The following is a 24576-nucleotide window of genomic DNA, read 5'->3' as shown; positions in this document are numbered from 1 at the left end:
TGTCTGGTTCTGCCTTTTTACTCTGTAGTGAAATTGTCAGGATTTTACTGGGAAAAACCTGGATTTCAAAATATTTCTACGCAAGAGCATTCACAAAATTACATTTCTAGCTGATAGGGTGTGCCAGCTTTAGCAAATTTTACAAACATTAATCCTCATACCTTGTATGTGGTAGGTATGATCTGCAAGCTCACCACAGAAAGTTTTGAAAATTTTTACTAACGCTTCCTGACGAGGATTGTAACCTCATACTTTAAACTTCTCTTCTAGTCTCTTTGAGGCTCTGATATTCCTTTAAAATTCATTGGGCAGAAAAATCGAGTCTGCGGTGATGGGAGAAGGGACAGCGTTAGGAAGACCTACCTACTGAATTTGACCCTTTTCATAGCTAGCATTTGCAGAGCAGCTCTTGAGTTTATCAGAAATGCTCTTCAATAAATAACTAGAAAACAGTGTTTTGATTATATTTGATTACAAATGAGATGATTTTAGATCCATGTTTCTCGGTTAAACACCAAACCTTGTATTTCACTATTGTAGATTCTTGATATAAAAAATGATGAGTCATGGAAGAGGAATCTCCCAGAAGAAAAAGTTGGTGAGGGTGCAATAGACAACCATAACAAGGTCAATGCCAAGTATCTTTTAATATATAAAGAGGACCAAGATAAACATTTAAGTGGACCACGAAGTTCAATTATGTACAAAGAGACAGATAACCAACACTTCATGCAGTGATTAAATAACTTAAAATGAGGAGCACCCTGAAATAAACGTCTTTCAAAGATGGGAGTATTTTGTTTTCCTCTGTCTTGAAAACAAGCTTTGTAGCATGGCGAGTTCTCAAATGTAAACAATACTGTTTTGTAAATGTGTGGTGAGACGGCCGTCCCGCTGCACTGTAGGTATCTGTTGTGGAAATACACCTCCGACCAAGTGAGCCTTGACATCGCCTCTCTAGTTTCAGGCCAGCCACATTACAACAGTGTGAAATACAATCAGACATCCATTTAGATGCAGTTCTTTTGGCAACAGCTCTGCTCAATTAATTGGAGTCTGTAGCAATGATCCCTATTTCACTTATCTTCAGACTAGCCACTGCCTCAGTTTCCCCCTCTTGGGCTCCCCAGTAACTTCAATGTAAGCTTGCATGTGTCAGGTAACACCCCTTCTTGGTGTCTGGGTTTATTAACTAAGTTCATAAGAACTCCCATCCAGCCTTCCTAGCAGGCTCACAACCTTAGCAGGGTTCATAGTCCTGTTCGAGCCTTCCTAGCTGGTACCTGTTCTCTGCGCTCCTGAGGCCCTGTGCCTGGGAGTTAAGGAGAGTCTCTGCGAAGAGAGCTATCTGGATTCTTTCCTTCTCTCCATAGGCTTCTGTTTTATTTCCACCCCAAAGACCTGGTTTAGCCACATGTCCTCCCTGTCATGTGACATTGTTCCTTTTCTCCACCTGGAGAGATGAGCTGAGTGGGTCCCATGTAGGGCTGAACCCATCTCACTTTAAAGGGCCAATCATCCTTTCAGAGTGTCAAAAACAAAAAGTTAGGTGGGCTTTCCAAGAACTAGGTAAAACCCAAAGGACTCTGCCATTGAGCATATGGAGAAAAATGCTCCCTTGAAAATGGTATAGGAAGAATGTTAGCAAGCTTTGGCACCATTGTGGAGAGGAATTTTTTACCTTGTGAAATCTGATGTAAGGTACTTCAGTTGCTTGGACCAGACCTTAACTTGCTGTACAAGCTGAAATCACTGCCACCGGGAACATTTTCACTCAAAATTGACAACAAGGGTCTGTATAGAGACACTAGTCTATCTTTTGATTAGTTTGTGATAGGCCATAGTATTTGCTAAATGTTTCTGCATAGTTAATCTAAGACTTAGGTGAATAAAGAAGGTTGTTAAGCAAGAGGTCACATGGGCATAACTACACGTCATCACAGACCTCTTCAGCTTTGAACTGTATCTCGTTCTGCTCATAGACATCAAGCTTGCTGATTACTGTGCTGTCACAAATTGAGCTGTTGGGGCTCATAGGTGGAGATAGAGCAAGATAGCCTAATTCTGAGTGATAATCTGAGACTTGGCTCTCAAACTAGTGGTACTTGTTTTAGTCTTCTGCAGCAGGATTGACAGCCATATTTGGCTGGGCCTAATGGGTCTATTCGCTTTTCTGAGCTTTGCCAATAGCAGAGGCATTAATAGGAAGACATAACAGATCTTCTTCTACCAATGAATGGAGAAGGCAACCCTTGCGAACTCGGTCTTATCATGGACACAGAATTAACCTGACTAGAGCATCCATGCAGGATGTACCCCCATCCTTTGATAAGTGACTCAAGTCTTTTATAGTTTCTCCTTTCTAACACACCAGGAAGCAAAAGAAAAAAATATGTATCCCAGATGGGAGTCTGCATGAGAGGGGGAAGGTTTTTTAAATTAACAGCCTAAGATCCAGGATATTTCTGAAAGAGGTTTTGCTTTTCTAACTGAACCCAGGAATTCATTGATTACATTAGAGCATTGCATATGTTTGTCTAGCTCAATAATAGTGCATTTTGGTTCACTCTAAGGAATCTGCACACATCTGGTACAAAAAGATTCTAAAGAGGTTATCTCTTTGGTCTCTGCTTAAGCTGTAAGGTCATTGTACAGGTAGGTGTCTTTGCCTCCCAAGGCAACCTTGGAAGTACAGTGACTCTGCATCAGATATGTGAATGGGGATACAACATCAACCAAATGCCTTTTCCATCAGGTGGAATGAGCCTGTACATAAACTCTTCCTACAATTACCTTCTTATGGAATTGTCAGGTGAATTGTCTCTCTGAAGAATCTAAACAAGTTTTCAAGGCCTTAAAGGTGGCAGCCAGAGGCATAACAATGATCTTTTTATTCATATGAATGCCCTCTTAAATTCCTGTTGGTGGGCAACACGTCGTGTGCACATAAATCACCATGCATACAAAGGGCACTAAACAGAGGAGTGTTCATCTTCTTACCCAGTAAGGCCTGCTGAACTCACAGTAGTTGGTGATCAGAGATCACTTATATTTTCAAAGTGCCAGAACTCTTGCAACAATATCTGAGTCTCTGATGCCAAGAATTTTCTCAAATGCATGACCTGGCTTGTAACAAACAGGTACTGAGATTGCAGGAAGTCTTGGCCAAATTTCTTTACAATTGAGGACATGCAAAGCCTTCTAAAAGACCTGGATGATCTTGTACAATTAATTCAAGAACAAAAAAGTTACTCATTCCTGGGATGAACAGAAGTCTGATCCCACTCCCAGTTTCCTCATTGTGCGTACTTAGCCACAGAGGGAAATTCTTAAAGAATTTCATAACTTTCTTAACTTCACATGCATGTTTCATAAATCTGCATTGTTTTTTTCCCTGAGGCCATAACCTGGTGGTGCAGATACCTGTGACAGGATGCACGACACTTTGGTCGTTCCTTACTGGAGTCCCTGTTGCCCTGGTGCACGCTGCCCTTTTTGGAAGGGAAGAGCAACAAGTTCAGACCTTGAGAACTTCCCTAGAGAAGTTTCCCAGGATTAGCTGCTGGCAGTCCATTGAGCTTCTTGTTCAGTTTGGGCCTGCTGTTGTACTGAAAGCCTCAGTAAGTCTTCCATCATCCCCTTTGTGATGAAAGGGGATTTGGATATCTTATTGCTAGTACCAGTTATCATTGGCTTGCCTGTGCCAGAATGTCCCGCAGAGAGGACTCCTCTTAATTTTACAGAAAATAAATTGGCACTAATTCTAAATGTCCATGTCAGCATTGAAGTTCATAACATAAGACAAAAGTCCTTCACTGATCCACCAATGTATTGTCATTTAGACCCTTAACCCAAGAAACCTGGCCTGGTCAAGATAGAGAGAGCCTTCCTTTTCTGTCACAGCCTCATCCAGAACTGGCTTTTGAAAGAGTTCTCTTTATCTGGGCTGCTCGGTCCTGATGGACCTCTGCTTGCTCCTGGCCCTTCTAATGGAGGACCAAGTCTTGTTGGTTTCTATCAGCAGCTGATTCTGGCAGGCCTCTCTAGGCAATCTCTGAAGGGCTGAGATCACTGCTCTTGTCTTCCAAAAAGACAGCGTGCAGCAAGGCAGCGGGGCCTTCAATAAGGAATAGCAAACAACTGGTACAGTCCCACCCCCCAATGCTATTTTGTCATCTCCTTCCTCTGGTCACTTGCTAAGACTTGCTACTCTCAAGTAGTCTTGGTGGTGATTATTACTTATGTCCCCCTCCCATATTTTATGTTACCTGGTGACATCACTGTTCTGAAGATCTGCTTCAGTATGGTGGGTTTTTTTTATTTTGTTTTTAAGATTAATTTAGTTTATAAATTGTACGTCAGCAGTAAGATCTTTGCATAGTATAGCATTGTTTTAAATGCCCAGCCTGGGAACAGGAAGATGTAATACACTCCAAGGGGCTTTCAAAGACTCCCATTGTCTGGAAAAAGCTCTAGGTGGTTGTCGATATGGAGAGTGCACAGCTTGCCAGTGTGTGTATCTACAGTGCACTAGCTTGCCATGCCGTAACTCGCTGTGTGGACCCTGCCACTGCATAGTAAAAGTTCTGTGCTGCATTTTGATGTACTTCTGTTTGGAGAACTTCAGATTTGGCTGAAGGGAGCTTGGTAAGCAGAGTCAGCTCAATCTTTCTCCTTTTTGCTTTGTCCCCCTCTCCACCATAAGTCTCCCTAAAGCTATTGGGAAACCATTGCTTCACACAACACTGAAAACAGACTGAGTCACAGAAAAGGAAACTTCCTTCACTTAATGCCACCAGGGCAGACTCTTTCCCTAAGGGGATTGAGATTCTTCTGTTCTTACTAACCTGGAGTGGATTTGTGACATGGGGTGGGGAGAAGAGTCTGGTGGGCTGTTTAGCCAAGAAACCTATTTAATTGGCCAAAAGGGGAAGAGAGGACAAGGGCATGAAAACATCTTCTTGTAACTGGCTGCCTCCGGTTTTTCATATGTACCAGATAAGTTACAGTGCACAAGTGCTGCATCTCAGCAAATAATAATGTCAAGGAGAAACTATTTTTTCCATAGTCTTTGGTTGTAATTTTGGGGGGGGGGGGTTGGGGGGGGAGAGATTTTGTTTTGGAAAGAACATTTTTTGAAGTGTACAAATCTGTGGTATTAGTGTGCTGTGTTCCCCCCCCCACACACACACCGTGTGGAAAAACAGCCAAAATACTGAGGTTTAACAAGAAACTACCACACATCCTGAGTAACTTTTTTACTACGAGTTATTATTTACATGCATAGTACTCACACTTACTCATGTTGCATTCTAGAATGGCTTGAGTCATTCTGCTGAATGTTTTCAATGGGTATTGGAAACATTTCTAATGCAATATTTCAGATTGTTAATGGGTCCACGCAGTTGGAAGGAGTACGCTGATAGTATTGGTTCCATTGGACATGCATATAGTGAACTCCTGAGATAATGAAGCTCTGTTTAATAGTGAACTAGAATGAAAGTCCCAAATTGTTCCAAAATATCTTAATAATGCGAACAGTAGTACAGGTACTAGTGAATCCCTGATTTAGTGTTGAATGGTGGGAGCAATTTAACTGGAATTGTGTCTGACGAAGTGGGTATTCACCCACGAAAGCTTATGTTCCAATACATCAGTTAGTCTATAAGGTGCCAAAGGAGTCTTTGTCGCTTTTTACAATCCAGACTCACACGGCTACCCCTCTGATAATAACTGAAAATGGGTCCCACAGTGTAATGCTTCTCCCCTTCTCCTCCCCGGAAGAATATTACATAAAGTCTGATATATATATTTTAAGCTCCTAAGAGCAAATACATTGGTGCTGAGATGACATCCTTGCTTTTATTCCAAAATATTTAAATGTTAGGTTGGGGGAAATAAATGCTAAAATGCTTCTTGTAGTTTTTTTTAATGTGTTTTACAAGGAGTTAATAAAACATTTAGTACTAAAAATATTTTTTAAAATTGCTGTGTTTGTTGCCCACTTCATATAAAGGAGGCACAAAAGAAAAATTATAACTTCTAATATTTATTATTTAACATCTGCGTTGACACTGGATTTTGGAGTCTGTTTGAAAAATCCATGTTTGACTTCAGTTGTTGTAATCTAAGCTTTTTATAGGTTTTTTTAACTAATGTGTAAAGTAATACAATCTGAGTTAGTCCTGTAAGTGGCTTTAAAAATCTATCCTAAAAAGGCTCCATGTTGAAAAAGGAGATAATCAAAAGGGGAACAGAAATCAGCCAGTGTCCTGCTTGATCTTACCTTCAATAAACCTCATCTTCTTTTCTTAATTGTATGTTGCTATGCAACCCGCTTATAATGGAGAGCAGTGAATCTTTCACTAACGTCTGGATTGTAAAGAAATGACTCTTATCCTTTCTAGGATTGGTGTGGCTCGTTGAAAGATCCAGTTATCAGGTCATATGGTTCTAACTCCTCAGAACTTTCTGCTACTACTGTAGGCTCATATCCAGCATTCATATTTTGTGGTGACACCAGTTTACAGTGATAACATCCAATGTGCTTTATGTGTAATTGTGTGCATGTGCAATAACGTAACAGTTATATTGCGGTTTTGCATCTTCAGGTCAGTCACTAGATTCTCATCCATCAGTATATCCATCACTGATGCTTGCTTTTTATTCATAGTAGGGAAGATCAGGTTGGATTTGTTGTGCACATACCTTGGATAGACGGTTATTCTGTTCTAAAATGGAACTATAGCACATCAGAATTTCTCAGGATTTTTGAAGGGACAGGACCCTGTAATTACGAGATGATGGATTGCTCCTAATTGTGTCTGATCTTGCCAGAGTGTTTTGATGTAGGTTGCAATAATTCCCAAATAAGGAAAATGCTGCAAACTTAAAAACATTGTGCATGCTCCTGTAATGTTTTGGAGACAGTTCTGTTTCAGTGTCATCTTGAAATGGATGGAATATTGTACTAGTTTCTTGTGACCAAATATTGTGCCGCTAAAGACGGCGGTGATGACAAGTTATCAATTTCCTTTGACAGTTAATGAATAGTATGGTAGCTTACAGTATGCACCAGTACTGACTGTTTCCTAGTAACTGGTTTTGTTCTAAGGCCACTTAATAGATGATGTGACTTACCTGTTTTTAAAGCTCTGGTTATATAGACAACTTGCTGCTTGATTGCATCACTTCCTTCCTAGAAGAACAAACTGAGGCGCAAGACCTGCCAACCCTTAGTCACCTATGCCCTGATTAGACAAGAAACTTAATCATATGTTTCTCTTACCATGAATAGGCCCATTGACTTCAGAGCTTTCTTGAGGGCCATTTTCTTGTGTTAGTCCAAAGTACATTGACTTGATTTGACTGGCAATATCTTAGCATTCATCAGTGTAGCTTTGAGAACAAGTGTAAGCAATGGTGATGCTGAAATGCTGTCATAGCGTTTTAAGGTCCTGATTCTGCAGTGAGGTTCCCCCAGGCACAGGGGCTTGCCCCCAGAAGTTAATTTCAGAACCAGGGCCTCTGTTTGGAGGTGAAAACAAAGTACGGTTTTCTTATATGATGAGGCAGGAATAAATTCAGCGTTTGGAGGGAAAATCAACTTATGGAATGAAGATGTGTTATCTGATAACCTGAAGATTTTTTTTTTAGAAAAAACAGGTTTGTTTGTTTTTCCAAATTAGAATACTCCATTAACATTTGTAAGGCACTATAGAAGTGCTAGGTAAGTTGTGGTGGTCTACATAGTAAAGATTTTATATGTAGTGAATTAGCAAAAAAACAAACTCCTTTTTAAGTGAGATTGGTTCACAAACAAACATTTCTGTCACACTGTAGAAATCTAATAATTGTACTTCTGAACTAGAACCAAAAGTTGTTTCAGTATGTGATCAGGAGATCAGGTGTTGGCTGTGAAATGCAGCTGTTGCAGTAGCACTTTGAAGAGCTCCTATTTTATTGGTAGATGACAAAAGGGAATAGGGCTGGGACACTTTCTTTAACGATTAGAACGCAGAGATTAAAAGGAAAAAAAAAAGTTGAGTTGGGATTTTTAATATCCCCCGAAATGAGTGAACTTTGCAATTTCACATCAAGAATCTTATTTTCCAGACTCCAAAGCTGAATATGAGGCAGACATTTCTCAGTGACCAGTCTGAGTTATCTAATTCACTTTGACCCAAGCGTTTACTTTAGTTTGACTTGATGTTTAGAGAGGAAGATACCAGTTGGGAAGAAGCCTGTCAGTTTGTCGAGCCTACCCATGACAGGTGGGGTGCGGAGGAGCTTCTCTGGTGATGAAGAGTTGACTCCTCCTCCATATCGAACCCTTCCAGCACAGACAGCCCCGGAGGCCTTCCAGCCTCCCAGGACTAGCCAAGAGTTCAGTCCCAGCCTCAAAACAGGTAATGAGCACCATCAAAGTCTCTCGGTTACTGCAGAGGGAAATGCTGAACAGGGTGGGGGACAAAGTGTGGTCTGGCATGAAATATGCTACCTTGTTTACTTGTTTCCTTGTTTCTGTCTGTAAAGTAAGAGGAATAGTCACTTCCACTGGTCCATATCAGTCCACTTCACTGAATTCATCAGAGAGCAATGGTTCCTAGGGCAAATATATGGATTATAGATCACTGAGGCTTATGGACATTGTGATTTAACTACCAAACTGCACTTCGGCAAATTTTTTTTTTTTAAAGCGTGCAGATACTTTCAATTAACTTACTGAATTGTAATATGTAACACAACATCATTGTTAGAACTCTGCACATTATTCCTTAAAGGCTTGGGCACCATATATAACTAGAAAGAGATTTGTGATTGCATACAGCCTGTATATAAGAGAACAGCTGTTTGGAAAAAGAGGTCTTTTGAATTTAAGCATAATTGAGTCTCTTATATTCAGTGTTCTACAGACCACAGTTGGGTATGATAAGAAATAAATTTGAAAGGATTTACCCTTTGAAAACAAACCTGTTTTTTTCCACCCCCCTTCCCCCCCCCCATGCTTGCTCCAAAACCAAAAGGCTGGTTTTATTTGAATATTGACAAAATGAAGTTTATCGATCTTAATTAGTGATTAGGGAAAACTCTTTAAGAATTCATGTATTAATAGTATTGGTCTGGCAGATTAAAACATCTGTCTTATGTAAGTCTTGTGTTTTGTATAAGGTAATCTTTGATGAAAAGTTAGAAATGAAAAAAGCTCTATGAGAGCCTCATGACTGTCTCCCTTCAAATGTAGGATAGTCAGATCAGATTCTCACAATATCCTTCACATCTGTTAGGGTGTAGTTATGCTATCGATCACCAGTTAGCGGTAATGTTCTTCAAGCACCCTAGATGAGATGCTGTGGACACCATAATGTGGCTTTGGATGCTGATCTAAGATCATGTTCTGACTGACAGCTTTCTCCCTGGATTGTTGTGGCCACTGCTACGTTCGGGGTTTGATTGTACAAGGAACTGAATCCCCTCATCTCCCAGTGACTTTAATGGGAACAAAAGGCACGCAGCACCCCTCAGAAGTGCTCAGCTGCTCTCAAGATTAGGCCCTCATTTTCCAAACAGTGTATTGCTGACTGATATCCAGTCTGCTCTGAATGTTCATTTTCTATCAGAAAATCTATATCAGGTTCATTAAATAACCTCATTGTCCTCTCATCCACCATTTGTATGGCTGCAGAATTCAATAGTACTTCATCTTGCTTCTTTAAGAATTGCTTTTGCTCTCTGACACAGTCATGCTGCTTTTCTTTTACTTTCATCTTTATTTTGAAACTTTAAGAATTATATGTGATGACTTCTCAGCATTGAAATGTAGCCTTCATACAGCTCTGTGTTGAGAAAGACATGATCTCTGGGCAGTTAAGGAAAGAAGTCTCTTTCCAAAACCAGTCCCACTTTCTTTATTGACATGTGTTATCCCCTAAAGTCAGGGTCTTGTTTCTTCTGATGTTTCCTGGCCGGGCAGGTTACTAACATCACATCCCTGATACAAGGGAGATCAGGGTGGGGCTTCCTGGGGTAGCAAGGTACTGAGACCATTGCGCAGATATCTCACTGAGCTAATGAGGAGAGGGAGCACCTTGTGTGTCTTTCCTTCTGTTCAGAACCTTCCATCAGCTGGATGTTCAGCCACTTGGCTGAATGATTTAAGGCACTATAGCTAAGTATTTATCTCTTTGTTTATCATTCAAGTGTTGTACTATATAGATGTAGCTTGAACCCATGGTGTTGATAAACTTTTCTTCAAGAGATTTGTTAGCAGGGGAAAATAGTGGTTAAATATTTAACTGTTGGGATCTTAGTGCTAATTGAATAGATCTAGGACAAAATGTGAAGCCTGCTAACTCACCAAGTGTACTTGAAATATTGGGCAAACCCACATGTATTATTTAAATACTGAGGAGGATGGGAACTTGACCCAATTATTTCAAATTGTAGGAAAGCAATTTGAACGTCTGTATATTAGCATTTTCCTAGAGTAAATAGCACAGCATATCTCTGTTCTTGTTGTTGCTTATTATGTAAAGATACCATGCCTTATGTGTGTGTGGTCCTCTATAGACTAATAAAAGAAAAGGCCTCTGCTGTACATTAGATGTGACATAGGGACAGGCAAAAATAATCAAGGTTTTGGGGGGAGAGTAGGGAGGGAAGAGGTTTCCATGATGCAAGGTAGTGAGTTTGCTTGATTTTTGTAGGTTTACATCATGCTCTGCTGCTTTTTTAGCAATTTTAAAATATTTTAATGTTTTTAAATTTTATTTTTATTTAGCACAGGAATGTGTATCAACATGGAAGATGATATAGGACCATAATAAAAGAATAATCAAATGTCTTGTAAATTTATAGCAGGATTACAAATAGCAACAGGTTTTGGGATTTATTTTCAGATTTCACTGCATCAGATTTTTGCATTTCAAAAGACATTGGCGTTATTAACTTGGTATTCAGTAACTGAAACTTTTTAATGCTTCTCTCATTCATTTGGTCATCAGATAGTCATCAGTTTTTGTATATTAATCAACCTTTTAATGTGGGTACTGCACCTTTAATGACAATGTTGCCATATTTTCTTTTCAGTGTTCCTGCTTTTCATATATGCTCATATATTGATAAATATCACTTTTCTTACTCAATCAAATTGGGAGGTTAATTGCAACCTATTTGGTACTGCTATCCATAATATCATTCTTCTTTGTGTTTCAGATCACTTTTTTTTTTTTAATAGGAAGATAGAAGATAAAAAAGTATCCTGGGTCTTAAAAATTAATTGCAAATATGCTGCAAACCCTCTATTGTAAACAATTTTTCCTGCCTGTCACTTACATGAAAGAAAATGAATTATGAGGCATCTGTGATCTGAAGATAGTACATGTTTTTTAATCATGCTTAATTCTTTTTAGCAAAAATTAAAGCATGAAATTAAGCAGTGAAATTATAGGCTTGTGTTTCGCAGTTAGTAATAAAAATGTAACTTGGTTCTGAATGCTGTGCGTACACATCTGTAGTAAAGGAAGCTTTTAAATTCAGCCATCTGTTGTTTTGGAAGATGAAGGAGAAAGAATACCCATCTTAATGTACACAAGATAAGATGTTCTCCTTGGATGCAAACTGTGAATGATCAATTAAAACCAGCATTTTAAGTTAAGTCTGCATTTCTCAGCCTGTTCCTGAAGGCAACCATCTTGCTAAAGAGTGACAGAATTGATGTCATTATCATAGGAGCTGAGCATATGAGAGAAAGTGGATTACTGTGCTCCTTCTAAACTGGTTTAACAGACAAAACTCTCTTGCTATATATACATTAAGGAACAAATTCTGTTTTTGGAGATGTCCATTCCATTAAAGTCTGTTGGAGACTTATGCGTGTATCCCAGAGCAGAATTTGACTCTTCACATTTTTATTTAAAAACTAAGACCCCTAGTCCTGCGACGGACCCACTAATATCCAAAGGTCTGTGCTAGTGGATCTAATTGTAGGACGAAAGCCTTAATGTTATACAACCTGTTTGTGTAGGATGCTTTGTCAGCCTTTTATCTTCAGTAAGCAGAATTTTCCAGACCGCAAGCTCTTTGGGATAGGGTCTGTCACTTCCTATATATTCGTATAGCACCTAGGATGATGGAGGTCCAATCTGGTTGGATTCTGATTGCTACTACAATAGTAAATGTTATTTAACAATAATAAACACAAATACTCACTTTGTACCTTCAGATTGCTTTACTTCATTGCTATGAAATGTGCTGGTCCACTGAAGTTAAAGGAAAAATGCTCAGTGACATTTTCCCCCCTTCTAAAATGAGCTGAACTAGAGAAATCCATAGCCACCAAGTTTCTGAGAACCTTTGTAATATTATCAGCCAGAAGAGATTTTAGCTTTGAGTGATGTTTAAAAATGTTCTCTTTTTATAAGCCGAAGATTTATAGGGGGAGATAAAGCACATAAGCAATTCTCCAGTTGTATGGTAGGGGCAGTGTGCTGGGAGAGCAGCGGAGCCCTGATTAGGGGGTGGGGCTTACTTGATTAGGGGTCCTATAAAAGTAGCCAGCCAGTCAGGCAGCGGCACAGCAGCCAGAACTGTAAACAGGGGAGTTTCAGAGGGCGTTTACAGGGGGAGGTTGCGGGGGAGACTAGGATAGAGGAACCAACGGGCTAGTTAAGGGACTGGGTGGTGGTCTGGTGCCTGCTGGGGGTTTGTGTTGTGTTGTGTTCCGTGGACTACCAGGCTTTAGGTGGGAAGGCTATGACTGATATAGAGGTAGCAGTGAAAGACTCAATGAGGATGACTGGATGTGGAAGCTGCGGCATGTACATGATCTTGGAGTGGGTACCTGAAAAGAGTTTTGTCTGCATGAAGTGCCGCCTGATAGAGCTGATGGAAGAAAAGATCCGAGGACTGGAGATGCAGGTGGAAACTCTGGTTGAGTTTAGAAGGGAGTTTGAGCAGATGATAGAGCACAGACACGAGGAGGCTGAAGGGGTAAGCTCAGATGTGCAGATGGAAGCAGGACCAAAGAATTCAGAGGAGAGACTGCTGGGTGAGGAAGGTGGACGATGGAAGCATGTGACTAAGAGAACCAGGCAGAGGAAAAGAAGGGCCAGTGAAGGAGAAATAGAACTCAGGAACAGGTTTGCAGAGTTGGAAAATGAAGAAGGGGCACAGCAGGTGGTCGCTGAAGGGGAGAGAGCAAGGGAAAAGAGAAGAGTTGATAGTCCTACAAGAGGAGAAGAGGAGTCAATGGAGGCAACACCAAATATAAGCCCCAGGAGGATTGCAAGAGTGAATAGGAATCGAGAGGACTTGCAGCCAGTGGGTGCAGGGGATAGACCAGAGAATCACACTGTCACCAGGAAAAGGCAGGTCTATGTGATTGGAGACTCCTTGCTGAGAAGAATAGACAGGCCTGTGACTAGAGCTGATCAGGAGAACAGAAGAGTGTGCTGTCAGCCGGGTGCTAAGATAGAGGATGTGGACCTGAGGTTGAAAAGGATCCTAGCAGGAGCGGGAAAGAATCCGTTGATTGTCCTTCATGTGGGAACAAATGATATGGCTAGATACTCTCTGAAATGTATCAAGGGAGACTATGCCAGACTGGGGAAGACGCTTAAGGAAATCGAGGCTCAGGTGATTTTCATGGGATTCTGCTGGTTCCTAGATAAGGGCAACAAAGGTGTAATAAGATTATGGCGATCAATAGATGGCTTAGGCAGTGGTGCTATAAGGAAGGCTTTGGAATGTACGGCCACTGGGAAGCATTTACGGACAGAAGACTGTTCTCGTGGGATGGATTTCACCTGAGCAAGGAGGGAAATAGACTTCTAGGATGGAGGCTCGCCGAACTGATTAAGAGAGCTTTAAACTAGGATTTTGGGGGAGATGGTTGGGAGATGTCCAGGAGATCTCCACGCCGGAATTTAATCTTGAGAGGGAAGTAAACAAAGTAAGAGGGGATACAGCCGTGGACAGAAGAATTGGCATAAGGAGGAAGGGTAGTGTAGATAGCAGACTAACAGGTGATGCTGGTGGTAGAATGTCTGTGCCTAACAGGGTAAAGCATGTCAGTGAAGCCAAACGGCAAAAATTAAGAAGTCTGTACACTAATGCAAGGAGCCTAGGGAACAAAATGGAGGAACTAGAGCTACTGGTGCAGGAAGTGAAACTGGATATTATAGGGATAACAGAAACATGGTGGAATAGTAATCATGACTGGAGTACAGGTATTGAAGGCTATGTGCTGTTTAGGAAAGACAGAAATAAAGGCAAAAGTGGTGGAGTAGCATTGTACATCAATGAGGAGGTTAACTGTAAAGAAATAAGAAGTGATGGAATGGACAAGACAGAGTCTTTCTGGGCAAAAATCACACTGGGAAAGAAAGCTACTAGAGCCTCCACTGAGAGAGTGCTTGGGGTGTGCTACAGACCGCCGGGATCTGATTTGGATATGGATAGAGACCTCTTTAATGTTTTTAATGAAGTAAACACTAATGGGAAATGTGTGATCATGGGAGACTTTAACTTTCCAGATATAGACTGGAGGACAAGTGCTAGCAAGAATAATAGGGCTCAGATTTTTCTGGATGTGATAGCAGATGGATTTCTTCACCAAGTAGTTGAAGAACCAACAAGAGGGGATGCCATTTTAGATTTGGTTTTGGTGAGCAGTGAGGACCTCATAGAAGAAATGGTTGTAGGGGACAACCTTGGTTTGAGTGATCATGAGCTAATTCAGTTCAAACTAGATGGAAGGATAAACAAAAATAGATCTGGGACTAGGGTTTTTGACTTCTCAAGGGCTAATTTTAAAGAATTAAGGAAATTAGTTAGGGAAGTGGATTGGACTGAAGAACTTGTGGATCTAAATGCGGAGGAGGCCTGGAATTACTTTAAGTCACAGCTGCAGAAACTATCGGAAGCCTGCATCCCAAGAAAGGGATAAAAAACCATAGGCAGGAGTTGTAGACTGAGCTGGATGAGCAAGCATCTCAGAGAGGTGATTAAGAAAAAGCAGAAAGCCTACAAGGAGTGGAAGAAGGGCGGGATTAGCAAGGAAAGCTACCTTAGCGAGGTCAGAACATGTAGGGATAAAGTGAGAAAGGCTAAAAGCCAAGTGGAGTTGGATCTTGCAAAGGGAATCAAAACCAATAGTAAAAGGTTCTATAGCCATATAAATAAGAAGAAGAAAAAGAAAGAAGTGGGACTGCTAAACACTGAGGATGGAAAGGAGGTTAAGGATAACCTAGGCATGGCCCAATATCTAAATAAGTACTTTGCCTCAGTCTTTAATAAGGCTAATGAGGAGCTTAGGGATAATGGAAGGATGACAAATGGGAATGAGGATATGGAGGTGGATATTACCACATCTGAGGTAGAAGCCAAACTGGAACAGCTTAATGGGACAAAATCGGAGGGCCCAGACAATCTTCATCTGAGAATATTAAAGGAACTGGCACATGAAATTGCAAGCCCGTTAGCGAGAATTTTTAATGAATCGGTAAACTCGGGTTGTACCGTACGACTAGAGAATTGCTAACATAGTTCCTACCTTTAAGAAGGGGAAAAAAAGTGATCCAAGTAACTATAGGCCTGTTAAGTATCAGAGGGGTAGCCGTGTTAATCTGGATCTGTAAAAGCAGCAAAGAATCCTGTGGCACCTTATAGACTAACAGACGTTTTGGAGCATGAGCTTTCGTGGGTGAATACCCACTTCGTCAGATGCATGCATATGTTCACCCACGAAAGCTCATGCTCCAAAATGCCTGTTAGTCTATAAGGTGCCACAGAATTCTTTGCTTTTATAGACCTGTTAGTTTGACATCTGTAGTATGTAAGGTCTTGGAAAAAATTTTGAAGGAGAAAAGTAGTTAAGGACATTGAGGTCAATGGTAGTTGGGACAAAATAAAACAAGATCGGGCCAAACCAACCTGATCTTTTTTGAGAAGGTGACAGATTATTTAGACAAAGGAAATGCAGTAGACCTAATTTACCTCGATTTCAGTAAGGCATTTGACACAGTTCCACATGGGGAATTTAGTTAAATTGGAAAAGATGGGGATGAATATGAAAATTGAAAGGTGGATAAGGAACTGGTTAAAGGGGAGACTTCAACGGGTCGTACTGAAGGGTGAACTGTCAGGCTGGAAGGAGGTTACTAGTGTTCCTCAAGGATCGGTTTTGGGACCAATCTTATTTAACCCTTTTATTACTGACCTTAGCACAAAAAGCGGGAATGTGCTAATAAAGTTTGCGGATGACACAAAGCTGGGGGGTATTGCTAACACGGAGAAGGACCGGGATATCATACAGGAAGATCTGGATGACCTTGTAAACTGGACTAATAGTAATAGGATTACATTTAATAGTGAAAAGTGCAAGGTCATGCACTTCGGGATTAATAATAAGAATTTTAGATATACATTGGGGACACATCAGTTGGAAGCAACAGAGGAGGAGAAGGACCTTGGAGTATTGGTTGATCGCAGGATGACTATGAGCCGCCAATGTGATATGGCCATTAAAAAAGCTAATGCGGTTTTAGGATGCATCAGGCGAGGTATTTCCAGCAAAGATAAGGAGGTGTTAGTACTGTTGTATAAGGCACTGGTGAGACCTCACCTGGAATACTGTGTGCAGTTCTGGTCTGCCATGTTTAAGAAGGATGAATTCAAAGTGGAACAGGTTCAGAGACGGGCTACTAGGATGATCCGAGGAATGGAAAACCTGTCATATGAAAGGAGACTCAAAGAGCTTGGCTTCTTTAGTCTAGCCAAAAGAAGGCTGAGGGGGGATATGCTTGCTCTTTATAAATATATCAGAGGGATTAATATTAGGGAGGGAGAGGAATTATTTAAGCTTAGTATCAATGTGGACACAAGAACAAATGGGTATAAACTGGATTCTAGGAAGTTTAGACTTGAAATTAGACAAAGGTTTCTAACCATTAGAGGAGTGAAGTTCTGGAACAGCCTTCCAAGGGGAGTAGTGGGGGCAAAAGACATATCTGGCTTCAAGACTAAGCTTGATAAGTTTATGGAAGGGATGGTATGATATCTTAATTTTGGCAATTGATCTTTGATATCAGCAGATAAGTATGCCCAGTGTTCTGTGATGGGATGTTAGATGGGATGGGATCTGAGTTACTGCAGAGAATTCTTTCCTGAGTGCTGGCTGGTGAGTCTTGCCCACATGCTCAGGGTTTAGCTGATCACCATATTTGGGGTTGGAAAGGAATTTTCATCCAGGGCAGACTGGCAGAGGCCCTGGAGGTTTTTCGCCTTCCTCTGCAGCATGGGGCACGGGTCACTTGCTGGTGGATTCTCTGCAGCTTGAGGTCTTCAAACCACAATTTGAAGACTTCAGTAACTTGGACATAGGTTAGGGGTTCGTTATAGAAGTGGATGGGTAGGGTTCTGTGGCCTGCTTTGTGCAGGAGGTCAGACTAGATGATCACATTGCTCCCTTCTGACCTTAAAGTCTATGAGTCTATATCAAAAATCCAGAGAGCCCTATGTAAGTATTACTTACTCATCTGCACTTTCCCAATTAAACTGAATTACTGACCCAAATAAGCAGTATATAACTGACTGATACAGTCTATTCTCTCAACCAGTCTAAGTGTACCAGTTCTGTAAATACGCAGAAGGCCACTCTCACTCTTGAAGCCCAGCACCCATCTGAGAAAATAGTCAGATTTCAATCTGAAGAAGAGCTTTGTGAAAACTTGTCCCTCTCATCAGCATAAGTTGGTCCAATAAAAAATATCACTTCACCCTCCTTGTCTCTCTAATATTCTGGGACCAACACAGCTAAACCAACATTGCATACAGATTTCAATCTGTCACTTTGCCAGAAATAATCATAGTAGTGACACGCTTGAAATAACATCTGTTTTTCTTGGTTGGACAAAACTTCCCACATTTGCTCATCAAAACACAGTGTGGAATTCCAGTGACATGAGCTTCTTAATTCAGTTACTAGTCTTATATGTGGAAGCAGCATTGCAACAAGATGGAGCTTAATTTACCATTTCTTAAAATGACCCTCCTTATTGTATCAACTGTTCTTTACGCTAAGATGGTTGCTATAGGCAGATGGCTCAGAAGGGCAGACTCGAAAGAAAAATTAAAAAAAAAAAATCTTGGAACTTAGATTATTTTGCTATGCAACGTGGATATTTGTATTTTAAGAAATCACTTTAATTTTTGCGCATCTTACTGGTTGACCCTTTTGTGTCTACACTGCAGAAAAGGAAAGGGGACGGGGGGAAAACCCATCGAGAGCATCAAGTCTCAGAGCCCAGATCTACAGACTTAGATTGATGAGGTTTGCTCTATGACACTAGAAATAATAGTGTAGAAGTTCCTGCTCGGACTCTAAGACTCATCCCCTTCACCAGGTGTCAGAGCCCGAGTGGGAAAATCTGCACAGCTATTTTCAGTGCTGTTGCACAGGCCTGAGTCTGTCGACCCAGGCTCTGAGACTTGCTTCAATGGGTTGGTTTGTTTTTTGCAGTGTAGACCTGTCCATAGATAGATTTTTTACCATAATTTCCAAGTTACTTTATTTTCAATCATTGTCCAGTATTTGTTCTTCTAAACAGTGGGTAATCAGTTTTCAGTTTGTCATTTAGCTTAACCAGAAGTATTAATAAGGGGGCCCTGAGGCTAAAATTAAACCTCAGGGGCATTTGTTAAAGCTAAGTTGTTATATCATTTGAAATGATGTTAAGGGTATAACTTAAAGTGCAGTTATTGTCAGAAAAGTCAAAGCATCTGCTTCCTGTGAGGGTGTCTGAGTACCAAGAGAAGAAGGCTGGTCAAAGAACTAGACCTGACATCTGGGTTCTGCTCTAGCTCTACCACATGCTTCCAATGTGATCTTGGGCACGCTTGCCCTCTTAATCTTTCTCTGTGTCTTCCCAACTGTGAAATGGGTTTAATATCAGCCTGCCTCACCAGGGAGCTCATGATTCATTGGTGAGAAAGGCGCCTTTAGGAATTTGACTAGAAGGTGCTATAGTAATGTGTATTAGTGATTAATAGATCTGCCCACTTCACTATTAGAACTGTGGAGACAACCCAGCTGTAGAGGTGTGAACAGAATTTGTTCTGCCTCATGTAGCTTGTCAGCCAAGTTCTAACTATGCAGCCTGGAGATAATGTGAAAGGTACATATTGGGTTAGGTTGGTGCTTCTTTCCCATGACAGTGATCTCAAGTTAAATTTATAGGGCTGGAAGTAAATGCAAATAATCTTTTGATACAAGTTGGATCTAGACTTACTGAGAAGCAATCAGTGTGGGAACTCCCCTCCTCCCCCCTGCCCAATTTATACATTTTACAGTCCTTTTTCTGATTATAACTGCACTTTAAATCCACGAGTCTAAAGCTATTTTATTTAATGTATATATTATTTCTTGAAAATAATTTCTCTAAACTTTAGCCTTTTTAGTGCCCAGTTTAAAATTATTAATAGAAGGAAAAATAACATTAGGTTTTAGTTAAACTGAAGGGAAATCTTAACAATTATTTTGACTTCTTTATGGGTCTTTATCTTTTATTTTTAGTGACTTCACTGCAGCTGAAGGAGGAGTTGCTAGATGGAGAGGAGTATAACTTCCTTCAAGGAGCATCTGATCAGGAAAGCAATGGGTCTGCCAGCTACTACATCAAACAAGAACCATAAGGCAGCTCAAAAATGTGAGGGGCAGGGCGGTGATAGTAGAGAAAAGAGCCTTTCTCCAAGACTGACTGACTGATTTTGTTCCCATTTCGATGGTACAGTTGCAGAGCTGTATTTGGGGCACTTTGCTAACTGTAGATGAAACTTCAGTTGCAAAATTTTTGGAGGGGCAGGGAAACTATTTTAGTGAAAAAAATTTACAATTTATTAAACAAAATACATTTTTGTGTTGTATTTGAAGCTTTTGAAAGAATTTTGTAATATTTTCAAATTCAGATTTATTGTGCATTCTTAAACGGAAATTCTAATTTTTTGGTAAAATTAAAGTTCAATTAGCAGGATTGCAGGAAACTGTTTGAGGAGGATATAGTTGCAAATACAAATGAACTGTCATTACAAATGAACCTTGTTGGTACAAGTTGGGAGATTTTGGACTTTTGTGAGCTGTATGAGTCACACCTCTGGTTTTTCATAGTGAAAATACTGAAGTCCTGACTTTGGGGCATAAAAACATATACATGGTTTAAGGGGACCAGCCCTGCCAAGCCTTACTTGTGTGAGTAGCCCAATTTCAATGGGGATGCTTTCATGAGGTGTGGTATTAACTTTTCCAAGATGGTTACTCCATTTAGGGCCTGATTCAATGCCCACTGATTTCAGTGGGTCTTCGATTGGGCCTTTAATCTTGGGATGCTCAAGTAAATGTTTACAGAGCCCTGTGTTAAACTGGAACTTCAGCAGATTCTCTCGTGGAAAATTACATGAAAATAAGCGTTTAAACTAGAAATTCAGGACCTTTTCCTGTTTCTTGTTTGGATGGAAAACATGTTTGGGGGAGGAGGGAACCTGAAGACATTTTCTTTGGTTTTATTCCTCAGAAAAATCTAGACTCCTGCTTTCCATCTCTTCAAATAATTGTGTATGTTGGTATCCTCGAGATGTACCAGATGAACTAGAAAAATACTTACTATGAAGGCAAAAATTTACTCTCGGTTCTGCAGAAGTTTTAATATTCTGCTCTCCAAGAATATAACAATGGAGTTGGGATCTGAAAAAAAAATTCTTTTTGGTAAATTGGACTCATTTGGTTCTAGAAGACGGGAATCCTTCCAGTCTCTCTTTAATCGTCCCATTATTTTTGACTCTTTAACTGAACAGATATTTTTAGACATATTTGCAGGAGATTATAGAGACTAACATATGAGGATTTTTAATAAATGCTGAATAATTTCATCTCCTCTACCATTTTTAAATCCATGTGGATTTTGGCAGGTGGCCTAATTCTTGGAGTTGATTAGCAGCCTGATTTTTTTCCATCTTGCAGAGTTGTGACTGGAAGAACGGGCATGGAGAGCTTTAGCTTTTACCAGTAAGGTTCATTAACTAAACTCTCAGGAATAAACTGCATATGTTCTATAAGTGCTTCTGGGTCTTTGCAGGTCCCCTTCAGAGCAGTACAATGATCATCTGACTCTTGACCCATACAGTAGGGCTTAGAAGAAATCAGTCAAAATTAATAACTTCTATGGTCCTTCAGCCTAAGAAATGCTTTAATGATATCAGCCCACAGAGCCCCAGGATACCATTTTTTGGTATATTATTGTTTGAACTTTTTAAAAAAAAATGCATAGAAAGTTGAAAACCAGCAATTTGATTATTTTCTAAAATATTGCTCTAACTTTGGGTACAAGCATTGTTAATATGCACAGGTTTACCTCATTCTATGCAAGAGAGGATAATGATGTAAAGTTTCGTAGTTACTACTGAAAGTAAAACTTGTCCTGTATAGTATAGGAATGTATGGAAACCTTTTCTCCTCTCCCCCAGTCACATTTTTGTAATATTGATCCCTTTTTGACAACTGTTTTCTCATATCAACAAAAGTTGGTTATCAGGTGTGAAATATCGGTGAGTTCAGGTGGAAAAGAGATTTTAACTCTAAAATACCCATATTAAAAGGACTCCGTCAAGGTTGACCAGTTTCAAATTTACTCTCTTCAGCCCCTGGTCCCTCCAATTCATTTACTTCATTTAAAACTCAAAAGAAAAAGCAAATAAGTTTAAAAATCAGAGCCTTCCAAAACAAGGGGCTGCAATGTAGTTTTACAATCCCGGTTCTTGATCAGAGGAATGTAAAGACAAGTCCAGGATTTTGGATGACATATGCTTGAAACAAAGGCATTTTGGCGAGCCTCAGTCACACCAGTCTGTGTCACCTATCAAAAAGTCAGATTCTGCTGGTACTTCATCGAGTTGGTTAGTATTTGAATGCATTGATGTCATTGGGATTAGTTGCACGTAATATAAAGCAAAGCTAGCAGAATTAGGCCCACAGAGTACAAGGGATGCATGAGATGCATCTGCTTTCATAAAGCCTCTACTTCCATAGAATAACACTTGTGACTAAATTGGCACTGTTGTAAATCAATGCAGCGGTGTCGATTTAGCGGGTCTGGTGAAGACAAGCTAAGTTGATGGCAAAGTGCTCTCCCATCAGAAGTCTGTGTGCCATCTCCCGGAGAGGCGACAGGTAAGTCGGCAGGAGAGGGTTTCCCATCGACGTAGCGCGATGTAGAGACTGCTGTAAATTGACCTAAGTTAGCGTAACTTAGATCAATTTACAGCATTAGTGTAGACTAGCCCTAGTGGCACAAGTAGCTCATGGACTTCAGGAGAACCGCTGTTGTATGAATAAGGGTTGATGTGAAAAGAAGTTGTGGAATTGGCTCCATAGTTACATGTCAAATTGTGAGGGCAAAAAATCCAGATTCCTGGGCTTTTGTTTGTTGTCCAGCTTCAGAACTTGGATTATCGAAACTATTATTATAACCCTGAATTGGGCTAGATTTTAAGGGGACTCTTTGGATTTTTTTTTTAATAGTAAAATGCATTTGTAGGGGGAGGGGTGGAGAATTGTGTGTCTCACATTTGGGGGTCTGTCAACCTTTATAATATTTCTTGAAAATGGTTATTTAAAAACTAAACATGGTTATCTGCAAGCTGAATTCCACCCTCAGATACACATGCTCTTTGGTGGGAATTTCATGTGTATTTGAGGGTGGAATTTCAGTCTGGTTTCTGAATCCAAAGAATACCTACCTGTCAAGTACAGTGTAACCTATCCTAAGCAAAGAATGTAAGGAATCACCTAAAATCACATGCTTGGGAGAAGTTTGTTTATGTAAAAGTTGAACAAAATTGTACTAGATTCATACTTGGAGTGGTCTTTAAAGTGGTCTCTTAAAACAGTGGGGTTACCTGTTGGCAGTGGTGTCTTTAGTACAGGCTTCACTGAATATGTACTAGTATTAATTAATAACATGGTTCAAAGAATTTTCTTCCTTCATTCTACTGTGAACTATGTTACCTGGCTAAAAGAAAGGTGAGGTGTTAAAAGTCTGAAATCTCTATTGACGTCTAAAGTTGGGGATCGAAGAGTCATTTCAATATGTGGCATAGCAAGTTTTTATAACTAAGGGGTAGTGCAAATAACTCAACTTACCTTGTAACTGCCCCTTCTTTTATGGCTCAGAATGAATTTTACTGCTGACCTTGATTTTATGTTTTAAATGCAACTTCTTAACCTTTTCCTTGCTGTGTATAAGGAAAGCTAAAGCAGTTATCAATTTCTTGTTTTACGGATACTAACACGGGTTTCAGTGTTTGTTTGTTTTTATTATTGTTGTTTTTATGTGATGTGAATACCCTCTCCCACCAATATTTGTACTATGGTGCTAATATATATTTGGTAACAATCCTTTATTGGGAAGGGATTAAAAAACTGTGATTAAACTGAATTTTTCTTCCTTTTAATTTTCATATTTAAAAAAAAAAGTCACAGCCATTTATACAACAAAAAGCATCAGCTTTTGCCCCTGGGAAAATATATTGGGGTGGGAATCAAGATGAAATGAATAGGGTTTTTACATCATTTCTGTATGTATTTGCTATATAGATCAATATCTGTACAAATTTAATCTTTTATTTTCTTGGTAATTTGTGTGGTCAATGAGAGTTTTAAACACTTTCTCATGAAATGTATATAACTAAATGAAAAATGCTTTTGGAGAAATTAACGTTACTTTCATTTTTACCAGACTGCAGATTTTCAGCATGGATGTGAAAAGCATTAAAATTATAACTTTGTGTACAAGATGAAAATAATTCACTAAATTTGCCTTTTTTACACAAAATAAAAATGTTAAACTAAGACCATGTGTGTGGTAGTTTTTTTTTAATTCAGGTATATATTCAGATATGTTGTAGTGTCTTTATTGGGCCCATTATAAATAACAGAACTGAAATTAGAAATCAGTTAATTAAATGTTTTTAAATATACTCATGAGAAATACTTAAATTTTTAAGTTACACTTCAATTATTTTTGAAAACTGCTTTTCAATGGGAATGAAAATTTATCCCTTTTCCTTTAAGATGCCATATACACAGTGCAGGTTTCATTGCTGGAAGTGTGGGGGTGGGATTTTATCTTCGAGAGGGAAACTTTTTAAAGCTGCCACAAGTCATATCACAGACCTTTCACAAATCTACATTATTGAGCAGTCCTTGCCACAGTCTTGTCTAAACTATGATTTAGCCACCAGCGTAGCTGCACCATTGCCAGCACAATTGACATTAGTGCAGGGTGACTTGCACCCAATGCTACTTAGCCTAGTGGGATGCATTGGAACAGTAAGACTGCACGGGTGCTAATCATGATGTAGGGTTAGGGTGACCAGATGTCCCATTTTTAAAGGGACAGTCCCATTTTTGGGACTTTTTCTTATATAAGTGCCTATTAGCCCCCACCCCTTTGTCCTGTTTTTTCAGAGTTGCTATCTGGTCACCCCAAGTAGGGCACATCTGCATTTGCAGTGGTATGTACAATA

At 39.9% G+C, this 24576-nt stretch overlaps 1 protein-coding gene across 13 annotated transcripts in view; it reads left to right on the top strand.

Annotated features, from left to right (window-relative positions):
- The window catches only part of MBTD1 (mbt domain containing 1), a 62678-nt gene extending 38779 nt beyond the window's left edge, over window positions 1–23899 (top strand). For 10 of the 13 annotated variants that reach the window (XM_030534130.1, XM_030534127.1, XM_030534126.1 and 7 more), the window contains 2 exons: window positions 8217–8408; window positions 19574–23899. In XM_030534130.1, coding sequence (XP_030389990.1) covers window positions 8217–8408; window positions 19574–19692 — 311 coding nt within the window. In that variant the 3' untranslated portion in view covers window positions 19693–23899. Of the gene's footprint in view, window positions 1–8216; window positions 8409–11214; window positions 12508–19573 lie in introns of those variants that run through there. The other 3 variants (XM_030534134.1, XM_030534133.1, XM_030534135.1) reach the window with 2 other exon arrangements.
- Window positions 23900–24576: the final 677 nt, after the last annotated feature.

Source organism: Gopherus evgoodei, chromosome 15 (assembly GCF_007399415.2).
Source record: "Gopherus evgoodei ecotype Sinaloan lineage chromosome 15, rGopEvg1_v1.p, whole genome shotgun sequence".
Lineage (NCBI taxonomy): Eukaryota > Metazoa > Chordata > Testudines > Testudinidae > Gopherus > Gopherus evgoodei.
Note: the sequence above shows the minus strand (reverse complement) of the source record. Positions and strands in the feature narration are given on the sequence as shown.